The sequence below is a fragment of the Balaenoptera ricei genome, chromosome 15 (assembly GCF_028023285.1).
Source record: "Balaenoptera ricei isolate mBalRic1 chromosome 15, mBalRic1.hap2, whole genome shotgun sequence".
Classification (NCBI taxonomy): Eukaryota; Metazoa; Chordata; class Mammalia; order Artiodactyla; family Balaenopteridae; genus Balaenoptera; species Balaenoptera ricei.
The window spans coordinates 53,351,104-53,369,798 of record NC_082653.1 but is presented as its reverse complement, the minus strand read 5'-3'; the positions used below and the strand labels follow the sequence as shown (position 1 = coordinate 53,369,798).

Sequence of the window (18,695 nt, the reverse complement as noted above, 5' to 3'; positions counted from 1 at the left end):
CACAGCTGCGCGTTCCGGGAGCGGCCGTAGTGGGCGGGTGACCCAGCGGCTGCTCGGCCAGACTCCCGGCCCACCTCCGCCACCCAAAGAGAGGCGGCCTCTGCAGAAGCCGAGCGGGGCGGGTGAGAGCGTCTGCGGAGCGGCTCCTCTGGTCTCTCTCTCCGCACCAGCGGGAAGGTTATGTGGGTGGGACTGTGGGGGGCCAGCCCGAATCTCGCACTGGTGACGGGAAAAGGAGCCCGGCGCTACCTCCTGGGCCCTAACCCTACTTTGGCAACGCGAAGCTATGGGCTCGCCCTGTTTGTCTCTTTAACTTGTCGAAAGGGACGCTTTGAGCTTCTCACTTGCCCTGGGTAGAGTGTCTTCTGCCAACTAAAGAGTGTCGCTGCCTGTCCAGTTCTGCAAGGCTTGAGTCGTTAGCCACTGCAGTCACTGACCTTCAACACGACCCGAAAGGAATTCAGGGCGAAGATCAGGAATGAGGCACTCTGTGCTCTGGGAAAACTGGCAGAGCCGGCCTTCAGAGAGTGAGATATTTTAAGGAGAAAATTTTATGAACCCAAATTCTTGCATTGTCCCATACTTGGAAAAGCACTAAAAGCATTACTAAGATATCTGTTCCTTGTGAATAGCAGTAGCCTTCTATGGAGGGGCGTGCTGCATACCCCTTCGTCAAAATCACATATAGTCCCCTCCTAAGTTCTTCAGGACAGTTTCTCAGAGCTATCTGAGAGGCTGCCTCCCCAGCTGTAGTCCTCAGTAAGACAACGAATAAACTTGACTCACAACTTTTAAGTTGTGTGTTGTTCTAAAAGTCGACACTTCTCTCTGGAACCAGCGCCAGTCTCCTCACCTGATTTCTGTGTACTCCACAGCCGAATTCTAACATGCTTTTGGTCAGAGTGTATCTTGGGATCACCTGAATCCACAGTCCCCACCCCCCCTTTCCCGCCCCAACCCCCAAGCGAGCTTAGCCACTTCCATGACTACAAGTACCTCACTTTATGTCTAGCCCCAATTTTTCTTCTCTCCTGCACTCTAGATGCCTGTATTCAAGTGCAAAAGAGAGATCTTCCTTTGGTGTCTCTGAGGCATGAAAACACATGCCCAATGGAATATTACTCAGCCATAAAAAAGAACAAAATAATGCCATTTGCAGCAACATGGATGGATCTAGAGATTATCATATTAAGTGAAGTAAGACAGAGAAAGACAAATATATCACTCATATGTGGAATCTAATTTTAAAAAATGATACAATTGAACTTATTTACAAAACAAACAGACTTACAGGTATCAAAAACAAACTTACGGTTACCAAAGGGGAAACGTGGGGAGGGGGTAGGGATAAATCAGGAGCTTGGGATTAACATACACACACTCCTATATATAAGATAGATAACCAACAAGAACCTGTGTGTATAGCACAGGGAACTCTATTCAGTATTCTGTGATAACCTATATGAGAAAAGAATCTAAAAAAGAATGAAAAATGTATATGTATAACTGAATCACTTTGCTGTAACCTGAAACTAACAAAATGTCGTAAATCAACTATTCCAATAAAGTTCAAACAAACAAGCAAACAAAGAAAAAAAAAACAAAAACATGCCCAAAACCGAACTCATGCCTTTAGTCCTTTTTTTAAAAAATTTATTTATTTATTTATTTATTTTTGGCTGCGTTGGGTCTTGCTGTGCGCGGGCTTTCTCTAGTTGCAGTGAGTAGGGGCTACTTTTCGTTGCAGTGCGTGGGCTTCTCATTGCGGTGGTTTCTCTTGTTGCGGAGCACGGGCTCTAGGCACGCGTGCTTCAGTAGTTGTGGCTCGCAGGCTCTAGAGCACAGGCTCAGTAGTTGTGGCTCACAGGCTTAGTTGCTCCGCGGCATGTGGGATCTTCCCGGACCAGGACTCAAACTCATGTCCCCTGCATTGGCAGGTGGATTCTTAACCACTGTGCCACCAGGGAAGTCCCAGGCCTTTAGTCCTTCATCTCTCTGCCTCCAGTATGTGGCGCCACATCCACACAATTGCTCATGCTACTAACACACACTCCCTCCTCTGCTCCTCAAACTTTCAGTCATCAAGTCCTGTGGATTCTACCTCAAAAATATCTCTCAAAGCTGACTTCTCGGGCTTCCCTGGTGGCGCAGTGGTTGAGAATCTGCCTGCCAATGCAGGGGACACGGGTTCGAGCCCTGGTCCGGGAAGATCCCACATACCGCAGAGCAACTGGGCCCGTGAGCCACAATTGCTGAGCCTGCGCATCTGGAGCCTGTGCTCCGCAACAAGAGAGGCCGCGATAGTAGGCCTGCGCACCGCGATGAAGAGTGGCCCCCGCTTGCCACAACTAGAGAAAGCCCTCGCACAGAAATGAAGACCAACACAGACATAAATAAATAAATAATAAATAAAAAATTAAAAAAAAAAAAAAAGCTGACTTCTCTCTCTCTCCACCCTTACCCAACAGCACTGACCCGGGTTGACAGCAAGGCAGGGACAGGGTTTTGACGTTGTGGGGATGACCATAGCCAGATGCTGCAGACCGGGACAAGCTGGGAGACAACAGACACTCAGGAGGCTGTTGCAATAAAGCAAGTGAGAGATGAGGGCCCTCACTAGGGGTCACGGGAATGAGGAAGATGGTGGGGCTTCGAGACAGATTGAGGAAGAAAAGGTGATGCTTTGGTGGGGTGAGAAAGCAGGGAGTCAAAGATGACTTGGAAGTTTCCGGTTTGGGTGACTTGATGGTTGGTAGCTTTGTGGAGAGATTGCTTGCCTCTCATGAGTTTACAGTTTTTCTAAACTTTCTAGGGAGACGTGTTCATCACAAGTGAGGGTGACAGTGCAGCTGTGTTCAGTGTGATCGAGAAGAGGTATGTTATGCTGTGAGAGGGGTCGCACCTGGCCAGAAAGAAGAGCTGAGAGCTAAACACCAACTTGACTTCATTGGTTGGAGGCTTCTGGAAAGGGCACAGGGTCCTAACAGAGAACATAGCAAGGGCCTCAGGTAATGTGTCAGCTGACCCCACATATAGTAAGCTTTTCTTGCTCACCTGTACTGTTTGTTTCCAGGGAAAAACAGAAATTGGAGAGCCCAGATGCCCAACCACACCCCACAGAGAGACAGGGTGTGACATTCCCAGATTCAGTTCAGTCCCAGCTGGTATGAAGCTATCCCCTGAGCCATAAGATGCTTGCAACTTGGGTGCCCTGGAACTCCCCATCCCCCAGAACTGGAGAGCCCCCTGATAAAAGATACCACTGGGGGCGGGAATCGAACCTGCAAGCCCACCATCCTGGTCCTGAAACACTGCTGTCAATGCATTAGGCCCCTCTGCCAGGAGGGGTAGCTGCGCCAGAGAGGCTCTTAGCCACCTCTGGAGAGTGTGCCATCAGTGGCTAAAGCCAGAGATGCCCACCAAGGAGCAGATCCTGGAGCTGCTGGAGCTGGAGCTCTCCGGCCCATCCTGTCTGAGGGATCCACACTGGGTTCAGTGTCACACCCAGAGGGTGACAAGAGACAGCAACCCTGATGGGGGATTTGCAGAGAGAGCCCAGGAACCAGGATGCTGGGTGACAAGGGCCAGAGGAGACTCAGAGAGTGAACACAGGATGGGTGATAAGCTCCTCTCCTTGGGAAAGAGTAGACGGGGGGATACCCTGAGCATATGTTACACCCCTGCTTCCTCTTCCACCAGGGATCCTGTCTCCAAGGCCTCCAAGAGTCCACACCATTGAGCTGAGGGTCACCTTTATTTTGGCCCAAGAAAGACCCAAACTTTCAAGGTTTCATGGGCAGCTCAGAGTAGAACTGAAAAGAAAATTAGAGAGCATTTTGTCTAAAACCTCATTTTACTGATAAGGAAACTGAGGTGCAGACATCGTAGAGCTCAGTAACTGGCTGCCTGCAGCACTGAAAATGGAACCTGGCTCTTCAGTGCCTTTTCCCCATCCCAGGCCTTTTCCCACCGTCTCAGGCTGTCTCCTGGTCAGGTTCAAGTGCAGCGGCATGTGTGTGATCAGCTAACTCCTTGTGAAGAAGTAACTTCTGTCTCTCTCAAAAAGACATGGGTCTGGTTGTACAACTTTGTGACTATAATAAAAAAAACTGAACTTTGTACTTTAAAAGGATGAATGTTATGGTATATGAATTATATCTCAATTTAAAAAATTACCTTTGGGGCGTCCCTGGTGGCGCAGTGGTTGAGAATCTGCCTGCCAATGCAGGGGACACGGGTTCGAGCCCTGGTCTGGGAAGATCCCACATGCCGCGGAGCAACTAGGCCCGTGAGCCACAACAACTGAGCCTGCGCGTCTGGAGCTTGTGCTCCGCAACAAGAGAGGCCGCGATAGTGAGAGGCCCGCGCGCCGTGATGAAGAGTGGCCCCCGCTTGCCACAACTAAAGAAAGCCCTCGCACAGAAACGAAGACCCAACACAGCCAAAAATAAATAAATTAATTAAAAACAATTTTTAAAAAATTACCTTTGAAGTAAAAAAAAAGTTGAAATGTATTTTAAAGCTGCAATAAAATATTTAAATGTAATATACAAAATAACGCATCAGAGACATGAAATAATTTATGCTACCAGCATGACTTATTTTGGGGCAGACCTGATAGTAAAGCTGCTTTTGCCTTTTCTGTGCAAAGATATCTTGTAAGATGAGCTGTTAGAACCATTAGCATTTGCAACTACTTATCTGTGTGCGTTAGAAGTTTCTCAATAGTGTGCAACCAAAATAAAAATCAAATAAACTGCATGTTAATATAGGAATGCAGTTCCCAAAAAGATTTTTTAAAATACTGAAAAGATGTGTGTCCTGGTTTAGGCACGATTTCCTTCCACAGAACCCACCTGTTGCAAAGGGAAAAGAGTGTCTCATAGTTTCAAAGAACTGAGCGTGGGAGAGTTTTCACTGGGGTTTGGGGAAAAGCTATGGACTGAGCAGGAAATCCAGATGAAAAGAGGAGCCGATGCATGTCTCTGGTGGGAGGCGTGCTTCCCGCTCAGCTCCTCTGCCCACCCCTTACTCTTTAGAAGCAAACTTCTCCATCAGAACTTTCTCCTTAGCTCCATTTTCTCCCTCCTGAGGGCATGTATCTGACTTCTGGTGTGATCCTTGACCTCCGATTCTCAAAATCCTGGATCAGAGAGGACTCTTACCATCCTCTTCCAGAACAGAGCCTGTTTCCCAGGAAATCATCCTGCTCAGTGCAGCATATGCCTCAGAAGTGGACATACAGGGGCATACGCTCTGGAGGTGTCTGGGTCCCTGATGTGCTCTACAAACACACCTCACTGGTGGGCTTCTTCCCTGCCTTCAAAGGAGTTCAGATGGGCCGGTGTTTATGAAGCCTTCATGTGGGGCGTTCTAGAGGCTATAACATGATCCCCCTCATCCCTGCACCGGCCCATCCAAGGTATTCACAGAAGCAACCAGGGCTCCAGGGGCAAAAAGTCTGCATGGCCAGAAGTCCAGCTTCCTAGAACTTAAAACAACTAGGATGCCCCCAAATGAAATGTTGCAGCTTGTGAAGTGGCGAGTTCCCCCGTCTACAAGAATTTCTAACAAAAGCCTGGATGACAGCTTATCAGGGTGTGGTAGGAGGATCTATGTAACAGGCAGTGTGGACAATCTTGCTTTTCCCTCCAGCAATAGGCTGTGATTTTGAAGAGGTTTGTAAAGAGGAGTGTGGGGCAGTTGATCACCTCCCAGTTTTGCTGTGGGCCAGCTTTGCCAGGGGCAGCCTTGCCCACTGGTCCACACTTCCAGTGGTGGCTGGACCAGACCCATGAAAGCCACCCAGAACGGGGACCAGACCTCTTGAGGGGCGAAGTATTTATGCCCATGGAGCCTTTGCCTTAGCGTGCTGGGGCATTCACCCCAATGGAGGCAAATAACTCAGATCCTCTCATTTCAACCTTATCAAGTTAAAGAAACAAGTTTGAAAGGGGAACTAGAGCCAGGATTGAAGCTAGGTCTGTCCAAAGCCAAAGTTCATGCACACCAGGTGCTATGGTCTGAACGTCTGTGCACCCCCCTAATTCCTATGTTAAAATCCTAACCCCCAGTGTGATGGTATTAGGAGGTAGCTCATGAGGATGGAGCCCTCATGGATGGGATTAGTGCCCTTATAAAAGAGACCCCAAAGAGTTCCCTCAGCTTTTCCACCATGTAAGGACACAGCAAGAAGACAGCCCATCTATGAACCAAGAAGAGGGCTCTCACTAGAATTCAACCTGACCGTGCTGGTGCCTTGATCTCAGACTTCCAGCCTCCAGAACTGTGAGAAATAAATATGTATTGTTTATAAGCCACCCAGCCTGTGGGATTTTGTTACAGCAGCCCAAACAGACTAAAACACTTGGCTACGCTGAACTATGTCCCGACGCTCCTTTATTAAAGTTTTCCAAAAGGTAAAATAAATGCCTTAAAACTCTTCCTCTGGACACTGTCTTTAGCCTGCACACCCCCATTCCACATGAACCATCTATCTCTCTGCAGCGTCACTTCCTAAGACTGTGCCACTTGCAGAATTTTGCGACTCTGGCCTTCCCTTCCACTGCTGAAAACACTGCTCCTGTCCTCCCAAGACCTCGGTGCAGGTGTCCCCTCCTGACACTCGGACACATCCATGGCCCCACATCTCCCAGGGGGACGCAGGTGAGCCCTAACTTGTAACCTTTATCGTTGGTTGTTCCACGCTCCTTAAAGCTGCTCCCATCCGGGATGGCCTCCCTCTGCCACCTTTGTCTCCATCCTGGCCCCTAACCCTCTGCTCCAGCTCCTAGGACAAGCCCTTCCCTGGACCTCTGCCCCAATTCCTGCTTGCAGCTGCTCCAGGAACACTAATGTGTGGTGCCACTCTCACAAGACTCGGGGGCCCTCTGGCAAATTTTCCATTGGGGTTTTTGAAAATATGTATTTGCAAAAAGTAAGGAGCACATTATTCATAATGGCCAGAAGGTGGAAATGACCCCAATGTCCATTGACAGATAAATGGTTAAAATGCAGTCTATCCATGGGAATTCCCTGGCAGTCCAGTGGTTAGGAATTGGTGCTTTCACTGCCAGGACCCAGGTTTGATCCCTGGTCTGGGAACTAAGATCCCACAAGCCACATGGTGCAGCCAAAATAAATAAATAAATAAATAAATAAATAAATAAATAAAATGTGATCTATCCATACAATGGAATACTATTAAGCCATAAAAAGAGAAGAAATTCTAATGAACCTCAGGAACATTGTGCTAAGTGAAATAATCCAGTCACAAAATGACAAATACTGTATGATTCCACTTATACGAGGTATGTGGAGTAGGCAACTTCGCAGAGACAGAAAGTAGAATGGGGGATGCCAGGTGCAAGAAGAGGGGGAACAGGGAGTTAGTGTTTAATGGGGACAGAGTTTCAGTTTGGGAAGATGAAAAAGTTCCAGAGATGGATCATGGTGATGGCTGCACAATATTGTGAATGTACGTGATGCCACTGAATCGTACAATAAAAATGGTTAGAATGGTAAACTTTATGTTATGTATATTTCACCATGATAAAAAAATTTTAAAAAGTCAATGTTAAAAAGAAAAGTAAGGAGCAGCATGAAGGGGCATTGAAGAAAGGGCGGGTGCCTCTGCTTTGGGGTGCCTCTCTCTAGGACATCAATTTTTCATAAACAGACTTTTGGAGAAATTCTTCCCCCCTTCCAGGACATTCTCTACCGTGACCCCAGTGTGAGCAAGTGCCAAATCCAGGAAAATAGGACCTCTCCACCCTCGAACCCCTGTGGCCTCTCTGCTCATTCCAGGCACAAGTATTTGGATCTGAAAAGGTGACAGAAGGAGATTTCAAGATGCTGTTTTACTTGACACATAATTCATTTTCTTTTTATGTAACACTTTACAGAAAATACTTTCACACACGTGTGTTCACTTCACCAATCATGTGAGGTAAGCAGAGCAGGTCTTCCCATTTTCAGTGGAGGAAACAGGCTTGAAGAATTTAAGTGACACATCCAGGTCAGGGGGCTGGGGGACAACAGAGCTGCGAGCAAAACCATCCTTGGTCTTAGCCTGGTATCAAGTCCACTCTGGTTTGTTTATGGAGCTGCCTCAGACTTGACTAAGTCAGGTCAGGTAGGTAGACCAAGGTAGGTTCCTGGGGCTACCCTACTTGGCTCTGCCCTTATCTGGTCCAGATGAATTTCTAGAGACAGGAGTGACATTTTGCCGCAAACGTCTGTTTCACTGGCAATTCAGGACTGTTACCGTCTTAGTCAGTTTTGTATTTTGGCAGGTGACAGACAGTGCTTCAAAGAGAGTTACTGCAATTGTGCAAAAGTATTACATTACAACAGAATGGGAGAAAATATTTGCAAGTCATTTATCTGATAAGGATTTGATTCCAGAATATATAAAGAACTCTTCAACTCAACAATAAAAAGACAAAACCCCCAGTTTTAAAAGGGCAGAGGTTTTGAATAGCCGTTTCTCCAAAGAAGATACACAAATGGCCAGTAAACACATGGAAAGATGCCAACATCATTAGCCAACAGGGAAGTGCAAATCAAAATCACAATGAGACACCACTTCATATCCACTAGCATGGCTACGATCAGAAAGACAGATAATAGCAAGTGTTGACAAGGATGTGGAGAAATTAGAACCCTCATACACTGCTGGTGGGAATGGAAAATGGTGCAGACCCTGTGGAAGACAGTCTGGGGGTTCCTCAAATTCTTTTTTTTTTTTTTTTTTCTTAAATTTATTTATTTATTTATTTATTTTTGGCTACGTTGGGTCTTCGTTTCTGTGCGAGGGCTTTCTCTAGTTGTGGCAAGCGGGGGCCACTCTTCATCGCGGTGCGCAGGCCTCTCACTATCGTGGCCTCTCTTGTTGCGGAGCACAGGCTCCAGACGCACAGGCTCAGTAGTTGTGGCTCACAGGCCTAGTTGCTCCGCGGCATGTGGGATCTTCCCAGACCAGGGCTCGAACACGTGTCCCCTGCATTGGCAGGCAGATTCTCAACCACTGCGCCACCAGGGAAGCCCAAAGGTTTCTTTTCAGGCTGTTGAAAATGTTCTAAAATTAGATTATGGTGATGGTGGTATAACACTGTGAACTTAATTATTAAACTGTACACTTTAAATGGATACATTTTATATGTGAACTATATCTCAATAAAGTTGTAAAAAATAGCATTTTGGTTTTAGAAATATCTGGGGGAAATTTCAACTCTATCTATCAGATGGTATTTGGGAGTTGTTAATTTTGTTGGGAGCGATAACGGTATTATGGGACGGGTTTTACAAGTCCTTATCTGCTGTAGATGGAAAATGCTTTTCAGAGAAATCTGCGAGGTCCAGATCCCTCACATATGCATGGAATCTTCCCCTCTCCCTGTCTCCTGGGGCAAGCCAGGGACCAAATAACCAAGGTAGGAATCATCCCACCCCCACATGGGTGAGTACAGGGCAAACTCAGAAAACATGGTGACACTTACAGACTGCTCCGTGGGTAAAGGGTGCACACAAAAGGAGAGAGGTTATTTTCTCATATGGGGTAGCCGATTGTAAGTCAGCAGGTCAATGTTTTGTGCTGAGACCCTCTGGTGGAACCACACATGCGGACTCTTACATTTGAAGAAGTGAGTACAGACCAGCAAATGTGGCTGAGTGCCCAGGGGCCTTCTACCAGGACTTCAGACCCTCACGGGCACTCCTCACCTGGAGCTGAGCCTTACCTGTCAAAGGAAAACTGGGCTGGGGGAGGCGGCAGCATCACAGGCTTGAAAACCTTTTGGGAGTGAGTGATATTCAGAGTGGTGATTTTGTCCCATTTATTCAAGGTCCACAGTTGAACAGGTACCCAAAGACATTAAGATTCAGCAATTATTAATTTCATAATCAGAAGACAGAAAACACACGCACACGGGTTCTTCAAAACATACCAAGTAAACAAAGCTCTTATTTTAAGAGAGATTTCCTGTCCCAAATCTAAGGAAAGTGGAAATCTATGTTCCTTTGCTTTTAGAAGAGATCGTCTTTGACTAACCGAATTGATTCACTAGATGGATGTGGTTGGCTGAATCACAGTCCCCGCCAAAGATGTCCACATCCTAATCCCTGGAACCTGTGAATGTTCCCTTATATGGCAAAAGGGATTTTGCAGGTGTATTAAGGATCTAGAGATGGGGAGATATCTCAGATTATCTGGGTGGGCCCAATATAATCATAAAGGTCCTCCTAAGAGGGAGGCTGGAGGATCAGAGTCAGAAGAGAAGGTGATGTGATGACAGAGATTGAAGGGATGCATTTTGAAGATGGAGGGAGGGGCCACAGGCCAAGGAATGCCAGCAGCCGCTAGAAGCTGAAAAAGGCGAGGAAACAGATTCACCCCTCAGAGCCTCCAAAGGAACCAGCCCGCCTGACACCTTGACTTCTACTCAGTGAAACTGATTTCGGACTTCTGACCTCAGGAACTATAAGAGAAGACATTTGTGTTGTTCTAAGCCACTAAGTTTGTGGACATCTGTTACAGCACCAAGAGGAAACTAATACAGACGTAAATATAATTAGGGAAGTTACTAAGAAACAACAGTGAAACTGGCCTGGAGAAAAAAAGGTGGTAACAGAATAAGGAATCAGGAGGCTCTGACCAGTGAGAGGCAGGGGGACAGGAGTGAGAAAACGGGCAGGCCTAACAATAAAGATAAACTCTACTAATATCTAACATAGTTGTTGGGAAAGGGACCTTGGATTAGATTCTGAAGGCCCACCAAATACCAGGAAGCAGGCCACTGGGCTCCCATTAAGTCTCTCTCTGCCCAAAAGATGAGAGGTTTTGTCCACTGCATTCAAAGGCTGCCACCGGGATCTCTGATTCAGGCAGGAATGGGCCCCAGGGTGAAGCAGGGGCCCTCGACTCTTCAATTACTGAACACCTATTTCTCCTGGCTGGTTGTGGGCTAAGTTCTAAAGCTAAAGTGATGGAAAATCAAGGTTCTGTTCTTAAAGAGCTTTTAACATATATAGCACAGTTCCCCAACCTTGGTACTACTGACATTTGGAACAGGTAACTGTTTTGGGGCCGTCCTGTGCACTGCAGGATGTTTAGCTACATCCTTGGTCTGTACCTACCAGAGGCCAGGAGCTACGCTCCCTTCCCCCAAGTCATAACAACCAACGGTGTTTTCAGACGTTCCCAAATATCCTCTAGGGGGCGAATCTGCTACCAGGTTGAGCGCCACTGGTGAAGTCTACCTCTGCCTAGAACTTGTCAGAGGAGGCTTTGCAGAGCTGGCAACTTTTGTGAGATGCGAGAGGGAGTGGGGGCGGTGGGTCCTAAGGGCAAAGGGAACAGTGTGTGCAAAGACCTGGGGGACAGGGCTGCCCATGTGAGCACCTGTCCCTCTGTGGTCAGAGGAACCTGAGATCCTTGGGGGGGACACACAATAGCACAACCACAGCCCTGAGGTGGCCAGCAGTGACCTGAGGATACTGATGCTTTAGGAAGAACGCTACCTGCACCTGTTTCCTGCTTGACATACTGCACCCACCTACCAAAAGTCTTCTCTAAACTGGGAGATCCACTGGCTTGCCCAGTGTGAATAAGAATTGTATACTGATTGGGTTATAATTTCCATTTTGAGAGAATGAGGGGTGGGATTAGATGATCTCTCAGGCCTAGTTCTAGGACTTTAACATTTTAGATAAATACATGTTGTCATTTTTAGAAACTTCTTTGAGGTATAACGTACATATCATAAAATTAATGAACGTTTCAATGATTTTTGGTACTTGTTCTGAAATAATTCAGTTTTAGTATATTTTCATCACCCCAAGCATTTTGTTATTCTTAAAGCTACTGGCCTAAGTGAGAAAGGAAAGTAGGAAGGATTCCCTTTGCTGTCTCCTTAGCAGTCTTGCTTCTTGCAGTTTTTCCTTATCACTATGGGTGGGGGATTGCAGCAGCTGTGATTTTTCTTTTACCAAATCAAAGGTGCTTTGATATAAAAAGAACCTTTAGTGTGTGTGTATGTGTATTTATTTGGTAAAAGCACTAATACTTGGAGACCCCCTCCTCACACAAACGTGTCCACAGTCCCACTTCATGTGTGCTTTGTTATGAACAGCCAGGAATGACAGGAAGAATATTAGGGGATTTACATTCCAATGAACTTCTGCCTTGAAATTCTTGCAGATCACTCATCTTTATTAAAGGAGTGTGTGCATGATAAAGATTGTCTGGTAGGACAGCAAATGCATAACTATATATAGGATTTATCCTTGAACAGATTTAGAGGATAAATAAAGCAGCAAGGGGAGATTTAACATCAAGGTGTGGGGCACATCTGCAGGATCGTCCTGATTCTCCCTCAGTAGTGACTCCCCGCTCTCCAACAGACACCCCGGTGCTCTCTGACCCAATGCCTAGACCTGCCATCTCTTCCCCCGTCATCGTACATGACCCCATGCACGATCAAGTCCCCCGTCAGCCTTTTCCCGACCGACGCCTCACCAGCCCGACGGGCGCCATCACTCCTCAGGGATCTCTTGCTTTCTTCCTTGTAAGTCACGCAGACGGTCTTTGTGATTTACATGCAAGCTAGGGGAAGGAGAAATGCAAGTACCTTCTTCTGAACAGAGAGGACCCAGCCCTGCTTTCAGTCCCCATGGTGGAGTCTGTGATGCTGGTGAAGGTTTGAGCTCTGGCGAAAGCTTTTCCCACACTGGCCGCACTGGTAGGGTTTCTCTCCGGTGTGGATCCTCTGGTGCAGCTTCAGGGTGGACTGCCGCCCGAAGCAGTTCCCACACTCTCCGCACGTGTAGGGCCTCTCCCCTGTGTGGACTCGCTTGTGTCTTTTCAGCTCTGAATTCCACGTGAAGCTTTTCCCACAGTCATCACATTTGTAAGGTTTCTTCGCCGAGCGGGTCGGCTGGTGACCAAGACGTTGCAAACGGCTGCTCAGGTTTCTTTTGCTTCCCTTGCTTTTCTTCAGCTCTCTCAGTGGGTGGCTCTTCAGGGGGCCGCTGATGTATTCCAGTTCCCTGCAATGTCTCCGGTAGTGAGCAAATGGCTTTTGAGCACGTGGGGGGCTGACCTGCCTCCGTGACAACCGGGACTCACTCACAGTCGCCCCTCTGGGTTCGGGGCTCTGCAGACCATTCCCTTTGGGTCTGCCCACTGACAACGCGCATGGTTTTGCTCCTTTAGCCCCCTCCTGCTGTGGATTTTCCTTGTTGTCACTTTTCATTCTGGAGGCCTCTATAATTATAAAGAATATGTTTCATTTCTGGGCTTCGAAGAAAGAACCCAAGCAAAAGAGCTATGAGATACATGGCAAAGTTTCTCAAAGTGCTGTTCTCCACTTGGCAACTTGCATTAGACTCATCTGGGGCAGCTGTCCACCAAGCAGGCTGCCCCTGCTCCCCCAGGGCTGCTGAGTTAGAATCTCTGGGGGATGGAACCTGGAAGTCTGCAGTTAACAGGGGGAAGCTGGGGTGATTCTGATGTATACTAAAGTTAGGAAACAAGTTCTCCAACCCCTCCCTCCTTCCTACCTTTGGGGAAAGGTTTAAGAAAGGAGAAATAGGAAAAAGCAAACCCATCAGAAATTTCGACATAGCAAATATACCCTCACTTACATGGACACTGACCACCACTCTCTCTTCAAATAATGGTAAATCCAGTGAGTGTGGTACTTTCTTCCATTATGAAGTTGATAGATAGCATATGTGACTGGAAATTGGGATATGGGCCAGACATGCACCCTAATTACAGAAACTCCACAACAGTGCTATTATCCAACAGGATTCCTGCCATGTGGAAGATCTATTCAATACGGCAGCCACTAGCCACATGTGGCTACTGAGTACTTGAAATGTGGCTTGTGTGACTGAGAAACTGAATTTTTAATTTTATTTAACTTTAATTTAAATTCAGATTTAAAAAGCAGCCCACACAATTATGGTCAACTGCTCTTCAACAAGGTTGTCATGATAATTCAATGGAGTAAAGAATAGTCTTTTCAACAAGTGGTGCTGGAACAACTGGATTTCTACATACAAAAGAATGAAGTTGGACCCCGACTCACAACACATACAAAAATTAACTCAAAATGGATCAAAGACCTAAATGTGAGAGCTAAACCTATCTCTCTTTGAACAGAACAAAGGTGTAAACCTTTGTGATGGTGGATTAGGCAATAGTATTTTCGATACGTTACCAAAAGCACAAGCAAACAAAAAGATAAATTGGACGTCCTCAACATCCAAAACATTTGTGCTTCAAAGGATACTATCAAGGAAGTGAAAAGATAACCCACATAATGGGAGAAAATATTTGCAAATTATACATAAGGGTCTAGTATCCAGATTATACAAAGAACTCTTATAACAATAAAAAGACCAACCCAGTTTAAAAATGAGCAAAGGGGACTTCCCTGGTGGTGCAGTGGTTAAGAATCCACCTGCCAATGCAGGGGACACGGGTTTGAGCCCTGGTCCAGGAAGGTCCCACATGCCGCGGAGCAACTAAGCCCGCGAGCCACAACTACTGAAGCCTGCGTGCCTAGAGCCCGTGCTCCGCAACAAGAGAAGCCACAGCAATGAGAAGCCCGGACACTACAACAAAGAGTACCCCCCGCTCACTGCAACTAGAGAAAGCCCGTGCACAGCAATGAAGACCCAACACAGCCAAAAATAAATAAATAAATAAATTTTTAAAAAATGAGCAAAGGATCTGAATAGACATTTCTACAAAGAAGATACACAATTGGCCAATAGGCACATGAAAATATGCTCAACATCATCAGTCATTAGGGAAATAACTCAAAACCTCCATGAGAGACCACTTCATGCCTAATAGGATGGATGCAATAAAAAGGACAAAAAATAACAAGTGTCAACAGGGATGTAGAGAAATTGGAATCCTCATAGACTACTGGATGTAAAATGGCGCAGCCACTTTGGAAAAGTCCAACCTCAAAAGGTTAAACGGTGAGTTACCATAGGACCCAGCATTTCCACTCCTGGGTGTACACCCAAAAGAAATGAAAATAGACACCCACACAAAAACTTGTACACAACTGTTAACAGCAGCATTATTCATAATAGCCAACAAGTGGAAACAACCCAAGTGTCCATCAACTGATAAACAGACGAAATGTCCACAGAGTGGAATATTATTCAGCCATAAAAAGGAATGAAGTACTGACACATGCTACAACATGGATGAACCTTGAGCATGAGACTCCACCCTCTCTGGAATCAAATAAAAGGAAATGGAGACAGCATGCACACCCAGCTGCCTCTGCTGAGGCAGAAGAAGGGAGTACGTGTGGTCCACTTTCTTTAGGACCATGAAGGCCGTAGGTTATGGGGTGGGACCTCAGCCAGGGCCACAGTGCTTTCCTGCTGGATGCCCTAGGTCTTCTCCATTCATGAGTTTTGAGAATAATGAAATCAAAGTGTTGGTGAATGTAGCAAATCTTAAGGAATCTAGCTTTCTTGTAACCTTCTTCTCTAATCTGTTGACCATATCCTGTATTCACATCACCAAGACTGGCCAAAGTGTCACTTTCATTCAGTCAGAGAGACCACAGGGCTGTGTAGAGCAGGGCCAGCAATTATACTGGCATTGTACCAGAGAAAGATAAAGAAATGGACACAGACAATGTCACAGGAGGAGAAAGAGGCAGAAAATAAAACGGAGAGGAGCTTTTTTCTCTAATTAGCAGAATCTTGTTTAGGTCCCTTCTAAACATGGGACCATTTTAAGTGACGAAACTCAGCCACAGCTTGAATGGAAGTTCATCAGTGGTCATATTTGGATTTGTCTTCACTATAAGTAGCTTTGAAAGGGACAGAAAAGTAGGCACTAGAATAATCCTGTGCACTGGATTCTCAAACAGTCATGAACAGAAAATGATAAAAGCACACTTTAGTAACACTACCATTCTAATTAGTGAAATTTGTTGGAGAATAAATATCTACTATCACATACAATATTGAAAAAAAGCCAATACCTGGTCTATGTCTTTTTAGAACCATGAAATGCTTTGATGGAAATAAAGGGATGATGAGAGGGAGAGAAGAGGCACCGAGTGTTTACCTGTCTCAGCCAATTTGGGGGTTGGGTCCTGGAGGAGCAGGGATTTTTCCCAATGACGGGGGCTCCGCTGATCCTGAGATCCTGCCTGGGACGTCTCCTCCAGAGAGCTCTCCCTGGGATATCTGCTAGGAGTTTGCAGTTGAAAGTCTGGCAGTTCCTGTTCTCCAAGCTGGGATCCAGTTTTCTCCAAGAGCACCTTCTGGCCCTCCATACAAACAGCCACCTAGGAACAAGCCCCATGCATTAGAGGGTAATGCATGCTCAAGGACTGTCTGAGGGCAGCTTGACCTCTCACTGCTCTGTAATGACTGTTTTTCCCTGGAAATTTCTGATAATGGCCTGGGGGTCAACCTTGAGAGAGAATGCTGAAACTCTCAAAGGAAGCAAAGAGAAGGACTTGCAGAATGACCGAAAGGAGGCTGCTTCAAATCAGCCAATACTTCCTGTCCCTAAAGCTTGGGGCTTTCTCAAGGCCTGGAGTCAAAGTCATCAGAGAGCAGGCACAAATATATCAGGGTCAGCCATGACACCCACCCAGCAGGTTCCTACCCTATGCTCACTTGCCTCTCTGCTTCTGCTGGAAACAGGCCCTGTAGGATAGGGAAGCAGTAGGGTGGGGGCCATTAAAAACCACCCTTACCTATAAATTGTTCTGCCCAAGGCTCTCCTGGTAAGGAGATCTCAGTAAGAGGACTGCCCTACCCCTGTTCCCTAACTGCTTCCGTTCACCAAAACACATGATTGTTTGCTTCCTCCCTAGGTCCCTACTGGGGTCTGACTTAGGGGTGGGATTTGGAAGGAATACTAGCCAATTGAGCTGGAGTTTCCTGATCCAAAGGCAATATGCAAGACACTTCCCTCGGACAAGGTCTAATAAAGTTCCCCCCAAATCAAATTCCTATCCAGTAGAATGACCCTGCCTGCTATGAATCCTGACTGCAGAAAAACTTCAAGAGGAAAGGGTCAGGGGAGATCTGTCAGCAAAGTTTCAAGAGCCTTACTTGATTCTCTACTTTCTCACTGGAATGCCTGTGGCTGGGTTTTCTGAAAACCTGTTACATCTCCCTAGGAGGGTGGGGGGAGGAGGGTTCCAAATAGAGGCCAGAAGCAACGTTTGAAATTCTGGACTCTATCTAGGGAGGGGTCCAGAGACCAAACACTAACCAGATGAAAAAGAAATCCTGGGGACCACAGAAAGTACCCTCCTTACCCACTGCTTTGGTCCCTTGGCTGCTCTGTAAAAATCTTCCACCAGGGTCACAATCTCCTTGCTGCTCATTGGACATTGATGCCTGGCCCGAGCCTGGATCTCCGGAGGCAGGATGTTCAGAAACTGCTCCAGCACCAGCAGCTCCAAAATCTGCTCCTTGGTGTGCACCTCAGGCTGCAGCCACTGACGGCAGAGCTGCCGGAGACGGGAGAGCGCCTCTTGGGGTCCAGACACCTCTTGATAACAAAACCGTCTAAAACTCTGGCGGGAGAGCTCAGGATCGGGCCAGTCTTTTTGCAGAGCGGGCTCCCGTTTTTCTTCTAGCTTTGCTATTATATGTCTCTCTTGCTTGGAGGAAGCCTGAATGTGGGACTGCGAGCTCAAAGTTATCTCCATCTTAGCCGCCATTTTGGGGCTCAGGAGACAGCTTCTCTCTCCTTGTAAACAGCTCAAGCCTTCGGGATCATGACCCTGAATGCTAGAAAGATGCTAGAAACGAAGCTCCTCTGAGGATATTGGAGAGGAAAGGATGCAAACAGAGCCTGCTCATTCGCTGGACTTGACCCCAAACTCCTGAAGACAACACAGTCCCTGAGAGTGGGAAGAGTTTGTTTTTCTGCCAGTTTCTTGAACTGTCTTGCAAAGGAGAAAAGTCATAATGTCCTAAAAGGAAACTGGGGGAAATACCGCTTTTATTTCAGCGGCAAGCACAAGCGGTCTCACAGGAAAATGCGCAACGTGACCTAATGGGCTGACAGGAATCCCTGGGAAAAGTTCAGGCTGTCATCCAGGTAGCCTGCACCAGCTCCCCCGCATCCTCCACAGGCCGACCTCCAGCATCTCGCCAGGCGCTACAGGGCGAGCCCAGGCAGGCCACGGCGCACGCTGGGGGTTGTGAGTTAGCGGAAACCTCCTGCTAGCCAGCAAGGTACACGGAGGCGCGGCGGCTGCTCACCCCCGAGGCTCCGAGGCCCAGCCGCTCCGGCCTCCGAGGGCGCCCGGCTCCGACTCCGCGCCCCAGCTGGCCTGGGGCTTGGCGAAGCTGCAGCACTCTGGCGCGCGGCTCAACTACGTGGCCGGGTGCGAGCCGGCGGTGGCGCCTGCGACGGCAGCACCACCGACAGCCCCGCTCCACACGCCCACCTGCAGCCGACTCACCTCTCTGGAGACCGGGGACCCAGAACCCAGGAGCCAAGGCTGGGGGCGGGGCAGAAGCCGCTCGTCGCGGACACTCCCACAGGCTGCCGCGAATCTGTGCCACGGGAGAGCTCGCCTCCTCCGCAGAGGGATTGGCTCCTCGGGATCGTTCTCTCTCGTCTATCGGCCGCTGGGTCTGTCGATGCTGGCGAGAACGGCACCCCGCCGTCGCAGTGC

At 47.5% G+C, this 18,695-nt stretch overlaps 1 protein-coding gene across 1 annotated transcript; it reads right to left on the bottom strand.

Annotated features, from left to right (window-relative positions):
• Window positions 1-12,188: 12,188 nt before the first annotated feature.
• On the bottom strand, window positions 12,189-18,654 carry ZNF174 (zinc finger protein 174). Its single transcript, XM_059896049.1, has 3 exons — window positions 17,322-18,654; window positions 16,112-16,334; window positions 12,189-13,264 (listed from the first exon to the last, which is right to left on the bottom strand). Exons 1-3 carry the CDS (start codon window positions 17,727-17,729, stop codon window positions 12,663-12,665), a joined length of 1,233 nt encoding a protein of 410 aa, XP_059752032.1. The 5' UTR covers window positions 17,730-18,654; the 3' UTR covers window positions 12,189-12,662.
• Between the last annotated feature and the right edge of the window lie 41 nt (window positions 18,655-18,695).